Raw genomic sequence first — 17,023 nt, 5'->3', positions numbered from 1 at the left:
GGGGCGGGGGGCGACATAGATTATTAGGCACCTACGAGCCATTGCTGCAGTCACGGGCTTCTGACGTCACGTCCGGGAACAAGGCTGTCAGGCGCAAATGTGGTTCCCAACTCTTCCCGTGTTGGTTAGACAATGTTTAGTTACAGATGAACTTTAATGCTGAGAAGGTTAAGGGAAGCTTAAGGTACAACCGGAGCGTATCTAGTCTTTCTTCAAGTGAAGGCATCACATCTCATACATTCACATTTCCCAAGATTTCTCGTCTTGGTTAGATGAAGTTTCATCTTCTGCATATTTCCTTAACCTTCCATTGATTCTGACAGATCTGGAGTTCAAGTCCAGACTTTACGAGCTGGCAGACAAATATGGCCAACTGTCCCCGGAGCAGGAAGAGAGATGTACGTATTTTCTTGTTTTTGTTCGGTTACTGGATAACACCCCTAATTTGTGTTGGGGCAAACCATCCAGGGGGGGGGGGGGCAAACCATCCGGGGGGGGCAAACCATCCAGGGCTATATTGACAAGGCTTTCTCTAACACAGTGATTCGAAGGATTGGACGCCAGCTACATTAGTACTTACTGTGCAATAAAATACTTAATAATATATGATAACAGACGAAAGAAAATCAGTACTAAGAGAGAAGTTGCTACATCAATAAGGGCAACATACTGTAATACAAGTCACTCTATTTGCAATTGAGCATAGTACAGTTGTTGTAAAATTCGCAATATACACAATGTTTACATATTATGAATGTTGCAGACTAAATACATGATATGAAACATATAAAATTTCAAACAAACTCTTCTACCCCATGACCTTTTTGTATTTTCGCTGGAACGTTTTATTATTTTGTAATATTGATCGTAATTCAGTGCCGCGTATGTCACTGCGAAAAAAGTCATCTATCAACCTATTTATGTCATACCTGTGACGCGAAAACGTTCGATACAGGTCTTCCGGATCGGTCCATAACTTTCGTATCACACAGGTTCGAAAGGCGTATCACACAGGCTTTCTCCGAGTAAATCGAACCATTTCGAGCGGGCCGAGTGGGGCATGGTTGGCAATTCGAATACCTGATTCGGCCGTTGGAACATTGCTGTTGCAACACTTTTTGTTCGAAGGCACCAAATTTTTTCAACATCTGGCGCATTTCGCATCAAAACATGGGTTTTCTCAGGTGGTTATGACATAAATAAAATACAACACGGTGTATTCCGCATCACCCTCGGTCCCAGCCCTCCCGCGGGTCGGATCACCCTCCGGCCTTCGGGCGATCCGACCCGCGGTCGGGCTTGTACCTCGGGTGATACGGAATACACCGTGTTGTATTCTATATATATCGACCACTAGATGGTAAAAACAAAAGAAATTACATGATCTTTACAGTTAGAGACCTGGTGGAGGAAGGATTCGGTCCGGAAGAGGCAGCCACGTTATTCCAAGAACTCAGGGAGATCCACGAAGAAATGGAGACATTAGAAGGTAAGGAAATTCGTTCGAATATAATTTCATCAGGTTGGTAGAATATTTTCAGCTTCACTGGCTAATTCCTCAACATAGGCTCTTTTGTCCCTACGAGCACTTCTCTTGACTTCTTTATCTTTTGCCCTGTACTTGGCCTTAGCTTGTTGTGTCTTAGCAGTGAGTAATTTGCTTTTCAAGGTTTTCCTATCGTCTATTTTATTCCAAGTCTGCTGCATCAAGGGGGGAAATGAGCACTGTGTATAAGATCACTAAAAGGTTATGCAACCAAAGCACCTCTAGTTCTGTCCCAATCAGAGATAAACAGGGCAAAATCCTAACAACCGAAAGGGAACAAGCAAGGAGGTGGGTAGAGCATTTTGAAGAGGTACTGAATAGACCAGACCCTACTGAACCCTTAGACTCTGACCCTTCTGATGATGATACCATCGACAGCAGTCCGCCTTCTCACGCCGAGGTTGAGGCAGCCATTAGGGCAATGAAAAATGGCAAGGCACCTGGCATTGACTCTTTACAGGCAGAGCTACTAAAAGCTGATTATGCCACTAGCACTCTTGTACTGACTGATTTGTTCGCCAAGATTTGGGAGCATGAAATGATTCCCAGCGACTGGTCCAAGGGTCTCATTTTCAAAATCCCAAAGAAAGGCGACCTTAGCAATTGTGACAATTGGCGAGGAATAACACTCTTATCCATTCCCAGCAAAGTCTTCTGTAGAGTTCTTCTTAAGAGAACTGATACTGCCATAGATACTAAGTTGAGACAGGAACAAGCAGGGTTTCGCAAAGGCCGAGGTTGCATAGACCAGATCTTTGCCCTCAGGAATATCATAGAACAATGTGTAGAATGGAATGCCCCATTACTCATAAATTTTATTGATTTCAAAAAGGCTTTCGATAGTGTTCACCGGGAAAGTCTGTGGAAGATCTTAAGGTCATATGGCATACCAACAAAAATTGTTAATATCATTGGGAAATTCTATGAGAACTTTGAGTGTAATGTTATCTTGGAAAACAGTCTGAGTGAACCATTCTGTGTCAACTCTGGAGTAAGGCAGGGGTGTATCCTATCTCCCATTCTGTTTCTGATTGTGATTGATTGGGTGATGCGGGAAACAACATCAGATCATCCTAGAGGTATTAAGTGGACCCCCAGTACCCACCTCGAGGATCTTGATTTTGCTGATGATCTTGCAGCCCTAGCTTCTATGCATCACCAGTTACAGGAAAAAAATAGTCTCCTTGATAAACATGCCAAACAAACTGGGCTGTACATCAATAAGAAAAAGACCCAAGTAATGTGCATTAACACACCTACAGTGCCTCCCATTTGTATTGATGGAGAGCCTCTGGAGTGTGTGGAAGACTTTACATATCTAGGCAGTGTTATGAGTGCGGATAATGGAGCACAAAAGGATATCCAGGCCCGACTTGGCAAAGCTAGAGGTTCCTTCAGTCGCCTCCGTGTTATTTGGAAATCCAAATCATTTAGCCTGAAAACCAAGCTCAGACTGTATAACAGCAATGTAAAGTCTGTCCTTCTGTATGGCTCTGAGTGCTGGAGAGTTACAAAGTCAGACATGAAGAAAGTCAATGTATTCCACAATAGTTGTCTGCGTAGAATATGTAACATCTACTGGCCAAATAAGATCAGTAATGAAGAACTGCATAGAAAAACGAACACAAGACAGTTGTCTACTGAAATTGCCATCAGAAGACTGAAATGGTTGGGCCATGTCCTGCGGATGTCGGATGACCGTATCCCCAAAGTTGCTCTACATTGGGCCCCTGAGGGGAAGAGAAAACGGGGACGTCCTAAAACCACATTGAGACGTACTGTGGCTAAAGATCTAGAGGCCATTGGGATCCCCTGGGATGCTGCTCAGCCCCTAGCACAGAACAGACCCCAGTGGAGGAAACTTATCACAGCATTATGTCCCACACGGGATGAAGAGGATTAAGTAAGTAAAGTAAGGTAGAATATAGTTGGTTCTTATCTCCTACGTTTCGATGCGTGTCAGACATTTTCCTCTGAGCTTCTAACTGGAGTTCTGCTTCTAGCCTCTGTATGTAGCCGATGTAGGTGGCGCTATTGCGGCGAGAACACTTTGGGGGGTGGGGGTGGCTAAGTCATAGAAAGGTTAGACAACAGGCGGATACGGTGGTTCAATGAGGAAGTCTGGATAAGAAAATTGTGTGATGAACTGAGACGAGGGGGATACAAACTCAGTCACATTTGGGATCGAGTTCTGGCTGCAAAAGCGCCACCTACATCGGCTACATATAGCGGCGAGAAGCAGTGCTCCAACCAAAAGCTCTAAGGAAGATGTTTGAAGGGTATTGAAACATAAGCGATAAGAACCTACCGGTTGTGAGGAAGAATTCTCCAGTAAAGGAATGACCATGCGTAGACTATCGCTAGAATGGCGTTAGATCTTTTCAAGGCAAAGTAACATATTTGGCATCATTCTACAAATACAATGGCCGTGGGTGGAGTGTGTGTTCACCTTGTAATCGGTAGGTCATGAATTTGATCACGGGCTAAGTCATACCAAATACTTTAAAGTGGTACAGTAGAAGCCGCTTAATTGCACGGCCTATTTGCCTGTGACTTTCGTGCAATTATGCGACTGGGGCAATCCGGCTGGACCACACCGGTTTGGGATTTGGGGATTCAGTGCAGTTTACAGAAGTGTGCGTTAATCCGTTGCGCAATTAACTGGCTTCTATTGTGTATACTGCTTTCTCTGCTCAGCACTCACAGACCACTACCAGTAGACTAGACACCAGCTGAAGTGATTGCACAGACGTTGTGTGGCCCAGAGCTACAAAAACAGAGATGGATGCCTTTCGATGCACCACTTGGTGCGAGAAGGACTTAAACTATCTATCGTTAACTCCAATGAATGACCAGATTTTATATACTGCCTTTTTCAGCCAACTCCAACGGAGATGATGGTATCAGCTTAGCCGCGGAGAAAGTCGACAAAGTAGCTGACGATCAGGAAAACATGATGTTTTGGGGTGAGTTACATGTGGACGTGCCTGATGAGGGAAGTCAAGGCAATGACATAGACAACGGCGTGGAAGATGTCGAAGATTTTGGAAACTCTCATTCACTACAGACTACAGGTGCAAATCCCTTTAATGCACCGACTGCAGGTGCAGACCCTGTTCCAGAACAGACTGCAGGACCTGGTGCAACCCTTGTTCAAGAACAGTATGCAGGCGCAAACCCTGTTCAAGAACAGTCTGAAGATGCAAACCCTAATCAAGAACAGCCTGTAGGTGCAAACCCTGTTCAAGAACAGCCTGCAGGTGCAAACCTTGTTCAAGAACAGCCTGCAGGTGCAAACTCTACTCAATTACAAACTGTAGATCCAAATGCAAATCCTACGGAAGCACTGACGGAGACAGGCACATCGATAGAGAGCAATGATAATGGAAATATCACTGATATTGACAGTAAGACGATAGAAACTGAAAGAAATGCCACACTAAATACCATGACGAATACTCCAACAGTATCAACTACAGTGATCCGTGTAATCACCACCTCCCCAGCAGGACAAAACGTCAATAGCTCAGTAGCGTCTGTCAATAACGTAGCAAACACCACTTCTACGGCACAAACTAACCTCACTATCTCGGAAAATTCATCCATTGATGGATCTCAAAGAAAGTGGGAAAATATTTCAGATGCACCAACCGCAGTTTTTAATTCAAGCAACGTCGCTACAACGAGGATTGACGAGACGAATGTGCTGAACAACATCACAACTTTGCCAAGCAGAGGCGACAATTCTGTAGCGAATGACCAGGAGTCTTTGAGTATCGCCGACAATGTGACTGCCATAGAAACTGAAGTCTATTCAAAAGTCAACGCATCTGGACAGGATAAAGAGATCGCTACCCCAGGAACGTTCCCTGGTAATGTAACAAAGGCTGTAGAGCTCGTCTCTGCCGTTCCTACACCAATCTTCAACAACAGTAGCTCGGCAGACTCGCCATCTAAGGACATGGGAGACAACGAAAACGATACCAGTGGAATTCAAACAACTACAGCAGATGATGGCGCCAATGAAGACAGTGTTTTAGCAGAAAGTGTTACAATGGGTAAGTTAGAGGTTGTCTCATTGAGTGCTATTGACATTGAAAATTGGTGACAATTCTGTTGTGATTGTACTCATCTGCCATGTACTCATCTGCCATAGAAGAGCCTAGAGTGCAGCAAATAGACCCTATGCAAAATATATCAAATTAGAGGGGCAAAACTTACCACTGAAGACGGCCTGCCTATGCTATGTTTTAGGCCTTCGCGTTAGGGACTAACAGCTACAGCCTCGTTTGGGTGCATGATCCCGGATGACCCAAAATGGCCGCCGTACCTTCACCCTATCTGGAGTAGGACTATTCAATGGCTTACACTATTAAAAAGTAACAGGCGGTTTTTGTTTCATGTCTTCTCCCTGCAGGTATTGAGGATCAGGCAGATGATGAAGGAAACGATATCTATGATTGGTTTGAGTGGCTTACTTCTGGCTTCCGTGATGATGATGACTGGGATATATGGCCGTGGGGCGATGGGGACTGGACTACCATACCCATGACGACTGAAGCGCCCTTTGAGCCCACTCTACCCGAGCTCTCTCTTTGACCTGAATTCTTACAGATCGCTCAACGAATTTTTTTTTAGAAAAAACGATTCATTTTAGGCTTTGTATGTTTTGTTGCATGCCTTTCAGTCACAACTTTACATTTTATATGATATACTCAGTAAGAAATTGAGTGTTAGGGTGCGGTCACACGGGCGTATATATTCAAGTCTGTATGAAATTCGTAGCTGGCCAAAGAGTATTTTTTTTCTTTTTTATTGAAGAATACATGGAATGATACAAATAAAAGAACGAAGACGAAGTGGTAGCGGACTGTACTTATTTCAGCACCGCCACTTGTACAAATATTGAAAATAATACATTAGACAGGACTATCAATCTTTTGAATAGCGAAAAAATAAATAATCAATAAGTAAATAAGAAGATATATGTAACCTATATGTACATAAATAGATAGTTATAGTTGACGTGAGTCGAGCCTCCCTACCGGTAGAGAGAGAAAGCAAAGAATTACACCTGAAGTTAAAAACGATTTGTATTTGTAGACCGACGAGTGCCTTTACTTACTTATTTGTAGATAATCCTATGAGGCCGATATGATGTTACAATTGACTTTAAAGGAACAGAGGGGACTACCACATAAGATTAACATTTGTTTTGATAGCATTGTAAGAAGGAGTGTTTAAATCAGCTAAGTGTCTCAGTATCTCAGAAAGCTTGCCAATGAGAACTGAGCCCTGGTAAGTTTTAAGTAGGCAGTATAATAGGGAATGTGTAAACGTTTCGTATGGACACCCGCAGCTGCAGGCTGGACTTGAAACAAGACCCTGAGTAAAGACTATAACTCAAGCTGCAGGTGTTGCATATGCTATCTGTCCATGGCCATATTTTGTCTAATTTGTACTATTTAGAGCTATCTACCACTCAAAACGACCACAGTGTCTCGTTGCGTAAACAGCGTATCTAGAACATTCCATTACAAAGTAAAATGATGATTCTTCAATATGCTTTGGACCGAATGGGCAAAACCTTTAGTCAGGGGCTACATTACATACCATACATATACTAGTAACCAAAGAAGTAAAGAACAAAGTGAAGACGGGTTACTTTGGGGCCTGGTCAGTGTAAAGCGCGAAGATATGGGAAGCAAACGTACAGGTGGCAGCGTTTTCAAACTGCTATCCCGCGCCCATTATTTGGGTAGTTATCCCGCATTTGTAAAGAATATATCAATACGAGGGAAAAAGGGAAAGAAAAAAAAGGAAACGGCCCCTGAAAGTGAAAAATAAAGTCATAAACACAACATTTGAAGAGTAACGAACCGTTGAAGTAGAAGCATGTGAATAATTGGCAACAGGTTTAACGCTAACTACAAACTCACCGAGTCATCAACCACAACCCAGCTATTCAGCACATCGCGGTAGAAAAAGCGGCCGCCAGTCTAAATTTTCCCATAACTAATGTCTCTTTTTTACTCATACTGAAAGACAAAAGTTTTGTTGTCCAACATGTTGTTATGCTCGGCCGTTTGAACGTGCAGCGATTGTTCCTTTGAATCATTATGGAACAAAGGTGCTCTAGAACGCCAAGCCAAGGGCTGGGCAGCGGTCAACGTTGTGTTCTTGAGAGGGGTTATTGGAGTTAATTTTTTCCTTCTTTTTCGCACAGCCAGTAAGAATTGTAAGCACAAACTATTAGCACAGACGATTATATATTTACCACAGTTAAGTTTTTTCCACTGTCGAATATAGAGGTTGTCACAACTTTTCGTGGTTTATAATTTGGCGGCCCCCTCAACATTGTGGTACGTCCCTAGCAACACGTTCTGACGATTGTAGCGCTTCCGCGGGCGCCGCTTCTCCGGGTCTCCACCAGCCATGTACTGCCGCAAAACAGCTGTTGTGTTGGTGTGGTTAATTTTTATACCATCTCCATCAGGTAAGAGGTAAACGTCACATTTCCAAACCCGGGCCCGGTTGTGCAGCTTTCGGGAACGAAAAGTATGATTTAAAAGACACCAAACTGCACAAGACGTAAAGGGAATAGTAATGGGCATTATTTGTGTATATTTTTATGAATAGTTTTCGTTTTCACAAATAGCCCCGGTATGGAAATATGGCGTTAGCCTCAACAGGTTTCTATCGGCATATTGTTTGGCATATAGTCAGGTTCTTCAGATACAAAATGTACAATCAAAATATAACATTAGCACTTACGTCCAACGTTTCGGTGTCTGTCAGACACCATCATCAGGGTTAGAAAGGCTGGATACGATTCTCGCTGCTACTTATAGCCGATGTAGGTGGCGCTGCAACAGACGTCCCAAACGTGACTCAGCTTGTATTCCCCTTCATCTCTGTTCATGACTGAAATATAGGAATGAGAGCATCTCACCAGGTTGTTTCAAAGCAAGAAAGATCTCTCAATGCCCCGTTTCTTTACTGTTTCAGTAGGTGAGGAGGAAAAAATTGTGTGACCAGCAATATACTTAGTACAATGTACATTAGTTTGCAACTGAAAAGCTCACCGAGATTTATTTTCGCCGTAGAAAAAAAAGAGGGTTCGCGGTGGTTTAAAGTTTTACTGTTGAATTGGTTTCAAGGTCGCGGTAGAACAGTCACCGCGAAGACAGTGAACATAAAATTACCGCAGAGAACCCTCCCTTTTCTTACAGTACTGTATAGGACCATGACATTGTATTTCCCTGATTGTCTTTTCACCGCAAAAGCGCCACCTACATCGGCTACATATAGCGGTGAGAAGCAGAACTCTAGTTAGAAGCTCTGACGAAGGTGTCTGAGAGACATCGAAACGTAAGCAATGTAAGTAACTGCTGGTTGTGTAAAACAAATTCTCCTATATCCTGATATTTCTGTTCTCCAAAGCGTCGTGGGAAAGGACCAATGCAATGACTGGTGAAACTTTATCATGGGCTGAGTGGGAGAGCTGGGGTCCCTGCTCGGAGACATGCGGCAACGGGATTCGGTTCAGGAACAGAGAGTGCATCGGTGGAACACGTTGTTTCGGGGCTCCTGAAGAAGCAAGTTCGAGCTCTCCCTGTACAGTGAGCTGTGAAGGTAGGTCGACTTTACCAAGAGTTTTCAACAGGGGTGCCTAAGCATTTGCAAGAACCCGATGAGATTCGTACGGATATTATGTGATACGCACGAATCACTATGCGAAATCGCACGAACCTTATGAAAATCGCACGAATCACTATGCGAAAACGCACGAACCTTATGTGATTCGCACGAATCACTATGTGACACACATGAACCTTATGCGGTTTGCATGAACCTTATGCGAATGACGTAATGTAACGTGACCCGGTTTCGCATAAGGTTCGTGCAAATCGCATAAGGTTCGTGTGTGTCAAATAGTGATTCATGCGAGTCACATGAGGTTCGAATTCGTACGTTTTTGCATAGTGGGATTTGTTTAATCTCTCGCTTGTGTTCTCGCTCGTCACAATCTTTCCCCACCCCAGGCGCAGTACAGGTGCACGTGATACACGCCCCCATCGGTGAGACAGTCAAGCTTCCACCTGTATGCGAAGGGACTGCGTGCGCATGGTGGAAAGATGGGGAACGAATCTTACCTATGGGTAAACTCTAGTCCAAAATTTATAAGTTAGCAAATCAATCAATCGATCGGTTAATGCACCTATTGATTGGTCAGATGTCGACGAAATATTGCGGTTTACTCCAATACACGAATCTTTTATCCGTATCTGTATAATCGACCTTCAGTGCGGCTGCAAATCAGGTTATACAATATTACATCGAGGAGCTTTCATCATCCTCGGTCGGAGTGAAATATGCTGAATTTGTTCATAAGCAAATACCGGCCTTTCTAGCGTGAACTTATGTTGCTAAGATTAGTGATTTGAACAGCTCCATATTCAGATTAAAACAACTAAACGCACAATGAATGTAATTTATCAACACTTGTGCTTCATGACTAACACAATTAACAAAGTCACTGGGTGAATAGTAAGTTTTGGGGAAGGTGATCATCAATGAAGAAAAGTCCACCAAAGTAATATTAAATTGTATAGTAAGGTTCTTTGGGTACAATCAGGGAGTACTTACTTCCAACATTTCCTTGTCCGTCAGACACCATCATCAGGGTTAAGCCCCGGTCACAAAGCGCGTACGATTCCTTGCGATTCCTTCCGATGCGCAGGATAATCGCAGTGCGACGTAAGTCGGAAGAAAATCGGAAGCAATGGTTTAAGTATATAAAGCCGTGGTCACAAAGCGCGTAGTGGATCGTACGATGAGGTCATAAGAGCGTGCCTGCGTCAATCGCAGTGGATCATAGTAAATCGGGGAGCGTCGTATGGCGAAAAATAGAGCTGAAATGGATTTTGAACATGTTCAAAATTTCGCTATCGTCGTAAGATTTTATTTGCCCCCATAGCAGAGTTCATTACGGCAATTTTTGTCTACTGATGAGGTTATAGATTTATGATTTTTTAGCATGTTGTGATGGTTTCAGTTTTCCCTGATATTGTCGATATTGACGAAAAGGGGAAATATATCAGTCGCAACTGCCACAGTCGCAACCAGAGAACAGCGCGCCCCGCACAGGTGATGCAGACAATTGTTTGATCGCTTCATACACGTGAGTTTATAATTAGATCAAATCTCAGCTCTCGTCGGTCTTGGGTCAGTTTACCATAATCGTAATAACCATGGGGACAACTCGAACATAAAGGCAGGCTCTATGAGTCGGAAATATATATGATATAATTCTTATCATTTGATTTTTGTATGATGGCATCTTTTTGTTGATAGCATATCATGATCATGACGATCTTCGAAAGAGCCTGACACGTAGAGCCGGCAAGCAGACCGAGATAACCATACCAGTACTCACGCTTGATTTGAACTTTTGCTTGTAATACTCTTGTTGTCATGGTCTTTTTAAATTTATTTTTACAGTTAAAGATATTATAGGAAGGTATTAAACAGCTATGTCCACATTTTGTTGGTTAAAGAAGCACAAAAGCGGTCAGACGGCTATACAGAAGAGACACAAGTGAAAAATCGTGCGACGCTGTAAAAATTTTGAACACCATCCGATGCGTTGCGATGGCTTGCGATGCTTACGATTTTCTTGCGATGTACTGCGCTCATCGTACGATATGCGGAATAGTCCATCGCAAGGAATCGTACGCGCTTTGTGACCGGGGCTTTAGAAAGGCTGGATACGATTCTCGCTGCTACTTATAGCCGATGTAGGTGGCGCTGCAGCAGTGAGAATGCCGTCCCAAACGTGGTTCAGTTTGAATCCCCCTCATCGCTCATCATTTTAGAGTTTTCATACACCTTTTCTTTATCTGTTTTACAGCGTCAAATACCACTCATCTGGCAACTTTAAACGGATGGAACTACTACAAGGTACATACAGCCGGGAAAATGACATCGGCCAACGTGAAGGCTACATGTGAGGCAGCGGGGTTTGTGGCCCCGTGTCCCGCGGAACGCGTGCGCGGTACCGGGAACTACTGTAAATTTGCCTCGCCGGGTTGCGTCCAAACAGGCTTAACGTACTGTAAGGATCCCATGATGGACTTATCCAAGCATCTATGTGGTGAAGATACTAGTCCAGCACTCTGTCCACAGTTGAAAGAGGTGTACATACACATGGGCAGAGGCTTTAACTCTGGTGCCGCTTGTGGCATCCAGTGGCAAAACCCGGCGTGCGCCAATGGCAGGGGACGGCGTGACCAATACGGCCTCTGTGCCAGAGGTAATTTGAGAAGTTCTGCTTTTAACTAACTAATACAGTTTGTAGAGACTGTTGCTCTGTAACATGATTCTGGTTCATAGAGTCTCATTTGTTTGTACAGGTGGGTAATGTTCTGTTAGGAGCGTAGGTCGGGTGATTGTGCCAACAAACAAAACAAAAAACAACTAGTACAGGTCAGGGCATACCAATGAAAATCCGTATAGGCGGTAATGTAAAAATAGATTAGGCAAGTTCAGAGTGCCATAAAAAGGCATAAAATCATCCGTGAACATTCCATGTCATAACAACTCACCAAGCAGCCCGCTATCTCAAGTGTCCAAAAAGTCCGATTAAAAAAAATTTCGACCAGCGAAACTTATGGCAGGTCTCAAATATGCCGCCATCTCGGTTTCTGATGACGTCAATTTAGGGTCTGACCACTTGAAATTAGGGGTCAGCATAGGCCTAAAAGATGGACCAAAACCTTGTTTTTTGCCTAATCTGAACGTCTGCACCCTACACTGTCTCACCAATATGAAATGTCTCTTGCTTTTTCTTGGTACAAGTCGAAAATAGGCTGAAATGGATTGTAATGGACTCGCGCGATCGAACTGGGCCTTCTGCGGCTGCGTCAATTGGAGTCATTTTCCTACATGTACAACAATTTTCTTTCTTGTTGTCTTCTAGAGGGGACTGTTACGACGGCGGCACCCCGAGATACAACCGCTGCACCCAATAAAAGGCCGAGTAAGTAGCTTACATAGAAAAACCACCTCAAGGGGAGACGGTAGGCAATGAAACCCCTATATATTTTGAACAGTATATTTTCAAGATTTCCAACGAACTGTTGTTGCTTCAGAAATTATGCCTTTTTCAATGCTTTTAACTTTGACTTGGACTTTATATGGATCCACATTTAGCTTAACAATGTTGTTCTTATTGTTAAAGAGAACCTTTCCGAAAAGTAAACTGCTGCATAAGCGGTTGGAAATTCAATCAAGCTCATCCAACCAACCTATCTCAAGCTTTGTAAACCTTTTTCATTAATTATGCAAATTAGCTTCTGATTTGAATACTACGTACTTTATATTACTCAAACTATCAACATACCAACAATCATGACAATCCGTTCACCCATTCTTGTAGTACTCTTACAAAGTCTAAAACAAAATAGGAGTCTACAGTTTTTTAAAGTCGCTGGGGTGGGGGTAAAGCTAAGGGCACAACCCGCCGTAAGTGAAATTTATCCGTATGTTTTTTTGGGAGGCCACGTCCGCCGCAAAAAAAGGTATCACATGGAATTTTTTTTATTTTCATTTTACACAAACATGAAGAATTTAGCTTCTCTGCCACGTAGGCCGTTATCCTGGGAAAATTCGTTTTTTCCAAGCAGCTTCGATCAAAAAAGTGTTAAAAAATGATACTTTTTGGGTCCAAAATTAAAACTTTACTACATATTCTACCCAAAATAAAGAGGCAGCAGACGATACCAATAGGTTTGTCGGAAAGGGACAGTAAACGGCTTTCCACCATATTGATTAAGTTTCGCGTCCTACGTTTACTAGCGGAACTGTAGCCCTTCGGCCTGAGGCTGTCCGTAAAAGAAACTCCGGCCCGAGACCTTAAGTTAACTTGTAGTTAGCTTGTTCCCCTCGTGTATTTTGAACTAGAGTTCCACGGAACACATGCCTTCGCCAAAAATCAAGGCTTATTATGGAGAGTGCATTTATCATTCATGTATTACCAGAGTACCTACCAGAAGTAAACGGCTGCATGAAAGGGCGTATATAGCGGTTGAAAATTCCCTTTTATCCATCCCAACTGACTTACAGCGTCAAAGTAATTAGAAATAGAATAATGTACATTGTTCTTAATGATTTCGTGTGCGCCTGTCATTGAACTAAATAATCATGGCCGCTTCTTGACTTGTTAGAAAGATAAACACCAAACAGCTGTATTTGTTGATCTGACCTACTTATGAAGAAAGAGAGAGACAGTGTCCCTGAATAGAGGACAGTCCATAGCTTAGATTCTTATTATAATCTATGTAAATGGCACCTTCCTTTGCGTTAATAAAGGTATCATTACGTTTATTATCATTTAAGGTACCTGTATCACAAAATTTATAAATATCCAAGAATCCCCGCACGAGTTATCCTCCTCTTAGAATGCGAACAAAAAGGCCCACTGTAATTCAAAACAAGCAACCAGGGGGTCCAAACTTACACGACTTATTCCCTGCCCGAAGAGGTCCACTATTCAAAAATCATGAACCTGCCACTTGAGGATGATTTTAACGCCAACTTTGACGTTTAGCTGCAGTATCGCAACTTGTCGCCAGGGGGCCCATTATCGAACTTGACCTTCGTTTTCCCAACCCCGACATAACTACTAAATATCATGCAAACGACCCACAACGTCTCGAGGTATCTTGTCCGCAACCGCACATGCACACGTACACACTCGCCCTGCTGCAGTTCTGACGGAAAGTGCCAGGTGAACAATTTTCAAAAAGAACCTTCATTTTACAACCGCTACTTGAATACAAAATATCATGAAATTTCATCCACAGCTGCTCGAGTTATAGGCGGTTGACCTACATATTGAGACAAAATACAATTTTCCTACCCAAAATACTTGAAGGTAATTAAATGGGCATTCCACTCCACACGGGAGTGTTATTTTCCAATATCTATTAATTCTAGGAAGTAATAAATGCATACTACTTCACATTATACGATAAAGTACCCAGTTTCTCCACGTGCCTCAAAAGCATTCTGTCTTCTACTAAACTCCCCAAGTACCCTCTAATTGAATTAATCCTATGGCTGAATACAATGCAAAACTTTTAGGTAAGGTTACAAAACTAATTTCAGGTTCGCTAAGAAATCTCGTCTTGTTATTGTATTCTTTGCTATCTTATGAGCAATTTGCCTGCTCTGTGTGCTTAGCGAACCTCATTTATTCCGAAAATATGCACGATAAACAAAGTGTCTATGCGTATAGGGAATGCATAGGTTGGGTCTGCATGGGTTTGGTGAGTGTCATATTGTTTTACAAAACACAAATCGCGCAATTCATCCCAAGGTGAATTCCACAACATTCGGCTGATATGTATCCATTGACACATTATCTATTGGAAAACACCACCCCCTTCTGGAGTGGAATGCCCCTTTAACGAACCTTTAAACGTTTTCCCTAGGTCGCGCGCGCTTGGTGGACGAAGACGTGGTGGAATTGGCGGAAATTACCAAAGAGGATGCGGGGCTGTACATCGTCTTTGACGAGGAAGGACAGACAACTCTGGTTCTCATAAAAGGTAACTGAGAGTCAAAAAATGTCTTTTAAAATTCAATTAGATGTCCCCTAGCCTTTATCTAAGACCATTGCGCCAACCAAGCCCTGTATCGTAGTGTACGCACATTTATAAAGGTAATGGTGATTGGCAATAAGTTTTAACAGTTATTAGACTCCCTTGCAGTCTTCGGGAAGGGGCAGAAAGTCGCTATCACGGCAAACTCCCTTCCTCAGCAAACTTCCTTTCCCGGCACAATAGAACATAGCCAACGTTGAAAATCGGACTGCAAGGGAGTCTAAACAGTTATAGTGTTAGACGTTATGACTAAGAGGCCTTCTCACACCAAATGGTGCATAGGGCGGTGCCTTTCTCAGAGTAGCATTGGGCCACACAATGTGCAATCACTACTGCAGGGACTTTTCAACTGGTAGGGGGGAGGGGTGTTTAACTCCCATACTCTTTCCCTATATACATGTATATATATATATATATATATATATATATATATATTGATATTTTATGTTTGACCGAAGAATCATTTTCCACAACCAGTTTAATCTATTCTTTCCTTTTCTTTTAGTTGATACCGATGAATATAAAGGTGAGTTCGTTTTGCCACTATCTTCAACGTCGTTCACAAATAAAAATCCAAGAAATCTACTGGCACCACCTTCTGTAGGACTTGGGCTTTATGACTCTGAGACTTCGAGACCTAGTTGAACTGAAAATTCCAACACCAAAATTGGACCCAAATTTTCGACTGAACAGCACCAGTCTTTGTCAAGGAATGAACTGCTGCCGTGACGTCACGCTATGCAGATAGAACACGTGACCTTGTGAGCAGTGGATCATACGTTGCAAGAAGTCTATGGCGCCCACCGTCTCTGTTCAGGGGTGGTTGTAAAGCTCTGATGTAGATGGCTTCGGAGCTTTACAACACAGATGAACTTTCAAGTTATGGCTTTGAGACTTGTTTGCTTTATGAAAAATGTCTGATTTCGTTTTGAAAGAAGTTATCTTTTTTTTTCAGCCATGCTGATTCCCGCTGCTCCACCGATCGTTGTGCTTTTGATATTGACGGTGGCCTACTTCGTGATCACCGGAAGATTGTGAGTTAAATTGGCATTAGATATTTTGTATTTTTTTAGTTTTCATGGGACGAAAGCAACGCTTAGACTATATAGAAAATTGCGGTGTTTTTTTATTGCATTTTACATGTAAATATACATAAACCACGGATCCAACGGGAAAGTAAAAGACAATGGAGAGCACAAATTACTAATATAGGAAATATAAAGAGTGAAGTATAGCAAAATAATGTAAAACAAGATGAATACACGAGTTTATGTATCTCAAACAATAGTAAATGAATGATTCTAACAAGAACGTTGGGAATTGTGACAAATGGAAAAAAATAAGTGTTTATTTAAAAATATATATAGTACTATAGTAAAAATATAATAATTTTATTCAAAAAGAAAATTGCTGTGTTTGCATATACATGTATTAGTGAAATGCGCGACGGGGTGTGTCGTTTTTTTACAGAGAGGCTAAAGCACTGGGCGAGCGGTGAAACTGAAGTCTGCAGGTGCCGGTCCACCTGTACACAAAGGCCTAGGTCCGCCTAAACCAGAACAAGAAGCCTCCAGCATCAAACAAGGGCGCTGCTATATACAGGGCGCTCTGGGGGGACTATTTGGATGAATTCTACAGCCAATGTTTGTTTCACAGTAAAGCATTGTGTGTAGAATGACGCAATATATAAACTAATAAACGTATTCATGGCTTGTCTCGGAATATTCGTCAATAAAATGAATTGACACCAATGCTCGTATCTCAAATGATGGGATCTATCTTCACTTCTACTGAATGGATTTCAGTGGGT

General features: G+C 42.5%; 3 protein-coding genes across 3 annotated transcripts in view; 2 read left to right on the top strand and 1 right to left on the bottom strand.

Annotated features, from left to right (window-relative positions):
- LOC118416488 overlaps nt 1-6,405 on the top strand; it is a 12,165-nt gene extending 5,760 nt beyond the window's left edge. Inside the window, exons 6-9 of the mRNA XM_035821609.1 lie at nt 324-398; nt 1,394-1,489; nt 4,426-5,604; nt 5,964-6,405. Coding sequence (XP_035677502.1) covers nt 324-398; nt 1,394-1,489; nt 4,426-5,604; nt 5,964-6,145 — 1,532 coding nt within the window. The 3' untranslated portion in view covers nt 6,146-6,405. The remainder of the gene's footprint in view (nt 1-323; nt 399-1,393; nt 1,490-4,425; nt 5,605-5,963) is intronic.
- Nucleotides 6,406-7,811: 1,406 nt separating this feature from the next.
- On the top strand, nt 7,812-16,776 carry LOC118415224. The gene is made up of 9 exons (XM_035819634.1): nt 7,812-8,042; nt 8,990-9,181; nt 9,592-9,708; nt 11,460-11,861; nt 12,528-12,587; nt 15,043-15,159; nt 15,719-15,739; nt 16,169-16,247; nt 16,684-16,776. The coding sequence occupies exons 1-9, from the start codon at nt 7,982-7,984 to the stop codon at nt 16,709-16,711; spliced, it is 1,077 nt and encodes a 358-aa protein (XP_035675527.1). The 5' UTR covers nt 7,812-7,981; the 3' UTR covers nt 16,712-16,776.
- Nucleotides 16,753-17,023, bottom strand: part of LOC118415654 — a 4,262-nt gene continuing 3,991 nt past the window's right edge. Inside the window, exon 6 of the mRNA XM_035820381.1 lies at nt 16,753-16,762. Coding sequence (XP_035676274.1) covers nt 16,753-16,762 — 10 coding nt within the window. The remainder of the gene's footprint in view (nt 16,763-17,023) is intronic.

Source organism: Branchiostoma floridae, chromosome 5 (assembly GCF_000003815.2).
Source record: "Branchiostoma floridae strain S238N-H82 chromosome 5, Bfl_VNyyK, whole genome shotgun sequence".
Lineage (NCBI taxonomy): Eukaryota > Metazoa > Chordata > Leptocardii > Amphioxiformes > Branchiostomatidae > Branchiostoma > Branchiostoma floridae.
Note: the sequence above shows the minus strand (reverse complement) of the source record. Positions and strands in the feature narration are given on the sequence as shown.